We start from the raw sequence: 9,411 nt of genomic DNA, 5'->3' as shown, positions 1-9,411 counted from the left end.
ACAATAATGAGCCTCCTCGATGTGACCAGATCTAAAAGTGACCGGTATTTCTTAAAATGCAAAGAAACATGGGTACGGAATATCACCTTCCCTGAGACTAATAACCCAGATAAGATCCAAATCAACTGGAATCTTTAACTGAATCCATACGATTATTTTTTGAAATCATTTCAGCTTTAAAAACTTGTAGAACGTGTTAGAATTTGAAGCTCAGAAATGTCGGAAAGCAATTGGCTGTATTCTTGTCAGGATTCTAACTTCAGAACTTCTAGCTAGTATTACCACTTATACCACCAGTGCATGCAATGGGGAAGGCGAAAATTCTTTATAAATTGATGCTTTTAATTTAATAGTCACTTTTCTATTCATGATATCATAAACTACGCACTTATTTCTTTTTCAGAAAATGTTTAGATATATAATTAATTTTGGAAGTACGCCTCAGATTTAAAATTATGCAAAAATCAATTTTGGATAGACGATTGATTTTGCGGGAACGGGCATGAGATCCTTTTTCTTTGAGGAACAAATTATTTTTATGACTCTGTATGTGTTATTAAAGCTGCTTTCTGAATTCTGTTGTTATTCTGCTTACGTAGAATACAGTAAACGTTTCATGGCGATCAACTTCGAAAATGACCAGTACTTTTAGAGCACAGTTAAACAACGGTGGTACTGAGCGTCTAGAACTAAAACGACCGCATCCACAGAAGGTAAAAATGGATGGCCATTTTAAGATAGTTTGGTTACATTTGTTTTGTTTCTTGTAAAGGCTTTGTTGCTAAGCAATTACGAAAGTGGAACTGTTAGTTATTTATTATATAGGTATCGTAGATCTAATGAAAGATTACAAAACAAAACACACTTTCTCTCTCTCTCTCTCTCTCTCTCTCTTTTTTTTTTTTTTTTTTTTTTTTTTTGCAAAATACAAACAGGAAAAAAGAATTAATAACTCTCAAAAAATTGAAACAGAAGTCATGCAAATCTAATATACTCAACAGAAAATGCAATTAGGAAAATAAAAACTTATGAGGAAAAATTGGTAAATTATTACGGAATTAAAAAAAGATATACTTCCCCAAAACAGTAGAAACTCTGAAAATGACTGATTTTTTTTTTATATGCATGACGGGAGGAAAAATGTAAGAAAATTCAAAACCTTTCGAAGCACGTTTCAGATGCACAAAAAGTTAATAATAAAAAAAGAGAAAAAATTTTAACTAGGTGGAAAATTATTCAGTTTTGGCTAGAATCTTATTTCAGAATTCCTTTCTGCTGCTGATGCCAAAGATTAAAAACAAATACTTGAATTTTATTTCGTAACTGATGAGCATTCCTTTGTTATTGTATACTAGCCTGAAAAATGTGAATTAAATAATAACATTACGGTATAGTAGAGATAAGAAAGAGCTGATTTTTATGTATATTACCCGGTTCAAGGTTTCACTTAAAGAATCTGAAGTGATCGTTTTAGCACACAATTTATCACTTACCATGACCCAAATTTCCGACACTTTAAAGATTTCCTTTATAAGAATGTAAAATACTTATAGGGCTCAAAACAGCTGTTGCAGGCAAAATTGAGAATACTTTACGATGAGTTACAGTGTAGAGACATTAGGTATATTTTTGGAAGCAGGCAAGATCAAAAATTAGCAATCGCCTTCGCCGGGAATCGAACCACGGACATCTGGAATACCGGCCCAGCGTGCAGAACCACTACACCACAAAGGCACGCTAGGAAATCGGGAGAAATAAATTAGAACAGTACTGCCTTGTTTACTACCGTGGAGTACCATATTTTTTATTTAAGTAGAATTTAATGCACTAGTTTTGGAACTGCTGCGCCATTGCCGAATGACTTAACACTTTTAAATCTAAGGAAAAAAGTTCATATAGCAATCCTATAAAATAACATGTAGCACAAAACCGCAAGCCATTTCCTGCTGTGAATCATTTAAAACCACTCATTTCATTGCACTGCTATAGAGAGCGATATCGACGATTGATATAAATATCTATAGTATCATATTTTTTTCTTACAAAGTAGAGCTACTTTGTATGTATGGAAGATTTTCAGAAACTGATGATACCCTGTAAGAATTGTAGCAAAGGCCATATATAAGATTTACTAGCTGAAGCCCCGTTCTACATCCAGGTGGTTTATATTTTTGGGTGGTGGCCCAGGTAAGGAAGCCGAAGCTATACACCCAAAGGCCACCAAACTGATTAAAATAACTAAATTATATACGGCATTTAGGAGGCGTAATTTAGAAAATCTAAATAACAAAGACACTTATAATTTCAAAAAGTACAAAAACATACATTCAGGCTTACTCTCGACGCAAAATGTATCTTATCTTTTGCGTCGTAAAGAGGTTATCATTTCTAGCGATGGTCTCTGCTAAAGTCCCGCCTAGCTACGGAAACGATGTAGCGGCTACGCGGGATTTTTTCAAACCTCACCGAAAATGTCTCGGCTGGAGCTTTGTCCTGGATAGAGATAACCAATTAGACGAAAGTTCTGCTTCTGAAGGATCACGTGATCCCATTCTGAGCGATAATCGATTACTTTTCGCGTTCAGTCTTTGTAGTAAGTGAAAATGGTAACCTAGCTACGTGAGTTTTCTGGAAATGTGCGGGTTCTGCGAATTGTCCCTTTCGACGTCCAGTCCAGCGTAGCCAAAACATAATGCGATTGTGACATAAGTAATCTAAGCACAGAAATTAGCAAAGTATACGGTGCTTCTGGCTGCCCTCTTCGAGCGCACCCCACCATCTCCTTACTCCCAGGTGGCAAGCATTTATTGGCTCCTCCTTAAGCATGCCCCACCATCGCCTCTTTCCCATCTCCTCAACGCCCTATATCGATGGCAAGACCATAACTCCTGAAAACTACTAGTACTGTAGTTACGATTTTAGAATTAAAAAAAAAAAAAAAAAAAAAAAAAAATCATATATCAGAAAGTTCAACTAAGAAAAATTCAGCTAGAAACTAAATAAAAAATAATGTTAGATTTTAAAGATTTTAATTATAACTTTTAACTAAGTCGGCACGCCTCGAGAATCTACACATTACGAGAAATGTGTCATGAGATCTAAAATTCTTTGGTAATATGATAGCTCTAAATATCTATGATTTATTCAAAAATAATTAAAGTTTTTATTTTAAGTACCATCAGCTATATTTTTCTTATGCATTATTATTAACATATTTCTTTCGTATTAGCATGCATGCTGCCCTGAAAATTTCAATTTAAACAAACTAGGATACTTCTTAATTTAATATAAATTACTATAAAGTGAAGTTCTAGAAAATTTGAAAATTAAACATTAATTACTGGAAATCCAAGAAGTAACTGCTATAAATGAGAATCTAGTTTTGGATGATGAGAAAACAGAGAGCCCTCGTATGGCGCATTTACTCGGGATGACCACCTTTGAAAGAAAATTCGTATTTCTGAGAACGTACCTAATCATCGATGTGCAATTAGAATCTGCGTTTCATGTTCCTGAAAACTTGTTTATATTTGTCATTTTTCCCCCCAATGGTGGGCACTTGCCTATAACGGCATTGATCACTACTAAGGCCAGAAGTGGTGGTCATTTTATTGTGGAGGCATCTAATAAGCGCCCACCGCTACCATCCTATGAACGGACAGACACTTTTACATCCATGCCTTCTCCGGGATTCGAACCCGGGCCCTTTGGTATCGCAGTCAGGCTTTCCTAACCGCTATACCGCATGGACGGTTATATTTGTAAAATAAAATTCAAATTAATAATAATCCCCAAGTAATATAGAATAAATATAATCATCCTTTTTTTTTCAAACTTTTGTTTATATTCTTGGTCTAGTTGTTATCTCTAATCTACTTACGTGCACTTATTTCTATTATGATCGTGTTGTAGAGAAAAATGTAATGAGATACGATGCAGAAAACCATTCTTTTAACAGGGGTCGATGAAAGAAAAGGGTTAGGAATCCGTGGTGTAGACAGATTTCAAAATTAAGATTCCATTACGAATTCACACTCTTTCAGTTAAAAATGCATACCGTTTTAGAATTTTAATCGCAATCCAACACACGCACTCTTACATGCTAATGCCTATCCTGACGTCCGTTTATTATGTTCTCATGCTACTTAATTTTAGAAAATAAAGAGTATGTGAAACGAAAGGCATCTGAATCGAAAAATATAAAATATATTTTGGTGAGGGGGGAAAGAACTTCAAAAATAAAACACTTAACACCTGAAATTATTTCTGATGGCCTGATGGATTGAAAGTCGAAGTTTTCAGTAGTTTGACTCTTAATTATCTGAAGTAAATTTACTTCATTAGTTCATTTTCTAAAAAAATTCCAATTAAAAGTAGTTAAGCTATAGAGATGAAGGAAAATTTAATATCCAGCTATATTTGAGATACAATATGCCACATTTAAAGCCAAATCCGTGATTTCCGATTATTGGCGCGATCAGATACACTATATAAACATGTAACTGAATGCTTTTAATTCCTTCGAAGCCGCGAATGATAAGTAAACTTCCGAGCTAATGACTATGAGTTCTGTATAAGACGATCACCATGAGTTCTGTATAAGACGAACACCCATAGTTCCAGACGTTTTCAGTTACGGTGAAAATGGTCGTCTTGGAGAAGTGATCATTTATGTAGGTGTTTAATTAGGGTCTCGGAAAAACGTATCACTTACTATGAAAGATGGTTGCAACTAAATGGTTCAATCTGTTATAATTTGTAAGCTAAATGAAAGAAAAATAAAACCAATATCTTTTCAATGTTTCCAGATATACTGGTCGCTTTCAGAAGTGGTCGTCTTAGAGGGATGGTTGTCACAAAAGGTGAATTTCTTTTGCAGCGATCAGTAATGAAATATTGGCTAAAATTTTCTTTAAGATGATTATGCACGGTTCCAGTTCATTATCCTTTTTACGCAGAGATGATTGTCTTAGACAGGTATGCCGTTCAGTACTGACTTTATTTAATAAATCCGGGTCACGTTCGAAAAGGACACCTTAAGGAGGTCACCGCCATTACAGGATTTACTGTACTTAGCAGAATTAATAACAGAAATAATTTTTTTAATATATTTTCTTACCACAGTTCAATGGGCCGTGCATAGCAGAATCCATGAAATTTTGTACACTTTTTAATAAGATATGAAACTGAAAACTTTCAATAAAACTAAAATAATAATAATTTCATTCTTTTAATTACTTACATTAGTAGAGACATTAGGTTATTTGGAAGCAGGAGGAATGAAAAATGAGCAACGCCTTTGTCGGGAATCGAACCACAGACCTCTGGAATACGCGCCCAGCGTGCAGACCACGGCACCACGAATGTACGCTAAGAAGGCGGGAGAAATACATTATCTCTGTAAACTACAATATTACCTATCCTATATGCAGGTTGTGGATGTTATGAAACAAGCACTATTGTAACATGCTTATTCTCCTTAGAAATCAATGATTAAATTATTTAAATGAACAGGAGAAAAATTACAGTTACATTTTTCTTAAATGTTTACGAAAACTATGTTAAACTAAAAATCGTAAAAATTCTTTATAATTTTATTATAATGCAGTCATAATCAAAGTGACAAATATAATGAAGTTTAATTGTTATTGAAACTAAGTGTCGACGCATTTCGTAAATAACGTGAAAATAGTTAAGTCACACCAGATCATCAAATATTTTAATATTAAATTTCACAGTTGTCATTTAATCGATATTTTTCATTTCCTTTAGATACGATATTACTGGTTCTTCCATCTTTCAGGTTGAATATCGGAACAAATTTTAATGTTTGGAGCAAATCTTTTTTAAAAAGTCGCTTTTGTAACTGTTGTCAGAATTCGTAATTCTCTTTAAAAGTTTTGTTTCACCAGAATGAGAATATTTTCATAATTCATACAAAAATACAATAACCGCTTCTGAAAAATGAGCAGCCTTTCTGAGGACATGATTAAATAGTAGTGCTGAACATGATAATAAGCATATTTTTTCAGGGACTTCTTTCTATCACAGATGATCAAAACAGAATGAAACTATGAGTGGTCATTTGAGAGAGATTTCATTTTATTCCGATTTTTAAAGCCCTTTACGCTATAACATATTCTTTCCTGGCAAAAATACGTTTTAAAAATAATTATATTTAAAATAAAATAAAAATAGAATTAATCAATAATGGATTGGCAAATTTGGTTAAATTAAAATAAAATAAAAATAGAATTAATCAATAATGGATTGGCAAATGTAGATGAAAACTTGGAAAATTAGTCGAAAATTCAAAATGTCTCACGTTTTCTATGAAACACTAGACCAGGGATGGCCAATCCAAGGCATGAGTGCCGCAGTGCGGCACACTAAGACCTATTGAAAAATTAAACGATTTCAAAAAATTATAATATCATCTGTATCAACTCCATCAATAGATACACATATAAGTACGTATAGCTAATTTTTCTGCAAGACGTTAACTGTTACGAATCGAAATTATTGACCTACAGCAGCAAAACATCCTGAAAAGCAAATGTAAAGAACTTATTTCAACTCCAAATGATCAAAATTATATACGTTTTCTATTATGAACATAATAAAATCAAAATATCCTTCAAGATTAAATGATATGCACCTAAAACACTTAATTTTGTTAGCATCTGCAAGAACTAATCCTAGGTGACTTGTTACAAAAACTACATATTTAAAAATTAAGTACCGACTGTTTAAGTTATTTAGAATTAAATATTTCAAATTATTCATTTTTATTTTATACATAACTTAACTTACCGAACCTTTAAAAATGTTTATTAACAATAAAACCCTAGTTTGTACTTTTTAAATTTTGTTATATTATGTTTAAATGTCCACTACTCAGATTTATATAAAAAAATGTGCTCTTTGCGTAAAAATCCCATAATCAGCCTATAAATTACATTTTATTCACTTTTTTATATATTTTTTAGTATGTTGGAAAAGTTGGAAGTAGCACACATAATATATATTTTTTTTTTCATAATAATAGCACTCTTCCCAAAAATGTTAGCCACCCCTGCACTAGACAATGAGATATCTGAATATATCTTATTCATACAAGTGTTGAATGATATTTGTGAAAGAAACAGCGCAAAATAAATACATTGAAAATCCTCCATAAGAGAATCATCCACAAATCCAAACAATTTTGATCTTCTCCGGAGAGGATTGCCTTTAGGTGAGGTTTAAAGATATTTATTACCGAATGTTCATAATATTTACAGAGAAGTTGGTCACTTTAAGAAGAGGTCCGCATGAAGGTTTTACTATATTTATTTCTTCTTGTACCTATTACGCTAATTAATTAATAATGGCTCATTCAATGCATAATAATTTAAATACTTCAATTTATTCATAAACTCTCATCAAAAAATTTGTACATGTTCCTCGAAATATAACAACATCAAAAGACAAAATGCAAACATTTAAAATTAGCAAAATATGTAATATTTTGTATTCATTTTTGATTATATAGCCACAAATGCAAAGAGAGAAAATAAACTTATTGTAAAACATACACAAGATTAGGAACTAATACACAAAATAATTTACTTTTTCTCACGGAAACGGATGGTTACTTCCATGATAGTTGAATTTTTCTACGAAAATTTTATAGAATGCATTCACATAAGTATAATTCTCCGGATTTAGTAGGATTTTCTCCTGAACGATTAACTCCTCCACGATTTATCCTTTTTCATAGATTTCCATCTGGTGTGAAATGGGGAACATTTCTTTAGCAAAAAATATTTCTTTCTAAAACGTTAATATAAAGGAAAGATCAGTTGCATTTGACAATATTTTACTTAATAGTATGTAAGTTATTGTTTGGTTTTTAATGACACAGCAGGGGTAATTTTTGTAAAATAATAACTATTATGTTAAATTTTAATGCATTAGGGTTTTGTAATAAAAAACAAGAAGTTTAAGTTCTCATTTACAGATACTACCACTTATTTATCAAGTCACATTGCTGAAATAAAAAGATGTACAAGACTTGCTTCAAAATTGTGTTGCTACTTGTTATTAAAAAGATGTGAATTTTTATCGTTTAGCTTAAAGACATAAGCATTATATGAATCACACCTATATAAGAAAAGGAGAAAATATATAATTGAAAATGATTTTCACTCTTCATTAAAAGCAATCGAACAAAGAAAACAAATTCTTTTACAATGGTAAAAGTGCTATGAACGTGCGACTTTACACAAATATGTCCACTATCTGCGTGATATTATAGTCAAAATTCTTATCAGTTTAGATGCAGCAGAAGATATGATTAATTGCGATTTACACATAAGCTCAGATGGAAATTGTTCTGGAAAAATGTGTCAAGTCGTAACTACGAACAATTCACCGAGATTTCAATTTCCTAAATTCCAGTATTTAATGTCATAAAGAAACAGGCTATTATATAGTTATTTCTTCCTTCTATTCTGTATAATACTTAATACAAGACATTACGTAGACATCATACCTCTTAATGAAAACCGTTAATTTTGTTTCCATTATTTTTCAATGGTTTACATTTAAATTAATTTATTATGTTCTAGTATCATTTCTTTCAAGGTTGAAGATGATGTATCAATGAAAAATTCAACATATTTTATACATCAGTTCAAATCACGGGTTCCTGGTTTATGTCTTCAAATCAAAAAGTTCTATGATTCCATGAGTTTTCTTTCAAATCTAAATCAAATTGTTCTTTTGACACAGTATTTCTGCATTTACTTCTTTGTTTCTTCACTGCAATATCTGTAAACCAGAAATCCATATAAATTCACAGCGTTCGTTCTTTTCATTTACACTAAACGATTAATATTTATGTCATTTTTACATACATACTTCTTAAAATTTTAATAAATTAAATTCTGGTCGTTCTCTCTTATTATAAAACTTATGACTTTGTTGATAGTATAAGAGAACTTGCCGAAGGCACTCTCAATGGCTAATACTCTCTTCAGAGAGAAATTATATTTCGAAAATACAGAAATACTTTTTAAATGCAGCTATAATTTTCTTTCTTATATTTTCACTGAGCATAGGTACTGCTACCACCTGAACATAAAAAGTACTTGCTATCAGTATAGGAAGAACCTTGTGGTGCAGCAGGCATACTGGGGCTTAGAGAACTGCAAAGGGATGTCATGGAAGGAAGACTACCATTGTTCACCGAAGAAGAGCCATTCGTCTGTTGGTTAATTGAATAAGAATTGCGGTCGCAGTTAGTGGATGGCAGTGCTGATGGAAGACGGACGGACCATTGGTTGATGGGAGGAGAAGCTAAAAAAAAGTAATAAAATATTTAGTAACATTTTTAAAAATGTACTGTAATAATTTTGTATACTTATA

General features: G+C 32.1%; 1 protein-coding gene across 1 annotated transcript in view; it reads right to left on the bottom strand.

Annotated features, from left to right (window-relative positions):
- Window positions 1-7,389: 7,389 nt before the first annotated feature.
- LOC118203473 (uncharacterized) overlaps window positions 7,390-9,411 on the bottom strand; it is a 54,116-nt gene continuing 52,094 nt past the window's right edge. Inside the window, exon 2 of the mRNA XM_035375751.2 lies at window positions 7,390-9,342. Within this exon, the coding sequence (XP_035231642.1) occupies window positions 9,092-9,342 (251 nt within the window). The 3' untranslated portion in view covers window positions 7,390-9,091. The remainder of the gene's footprint in view (window positions 9,343-9,411) is intronic.

The sequence above is a fragment of the Stegodyphus dumicola genome, chromosome 1 (genome assembly GCF_044657685.1).
Source record: "Stegodyphus dumicola isolate Sdum_Otavi_A_Nest chromosome 1, ASM4465768v1".
Taxonomy (NCBI): Eukaryota; Metazoa; Arthropoda; class Arachnida; order Araneae; family Eresidae; genus Stegodyphus; species Stegodyphus dumicola.
This window is presented reverse-complemented; position numbering and strand designations above follow the sequence as displayed.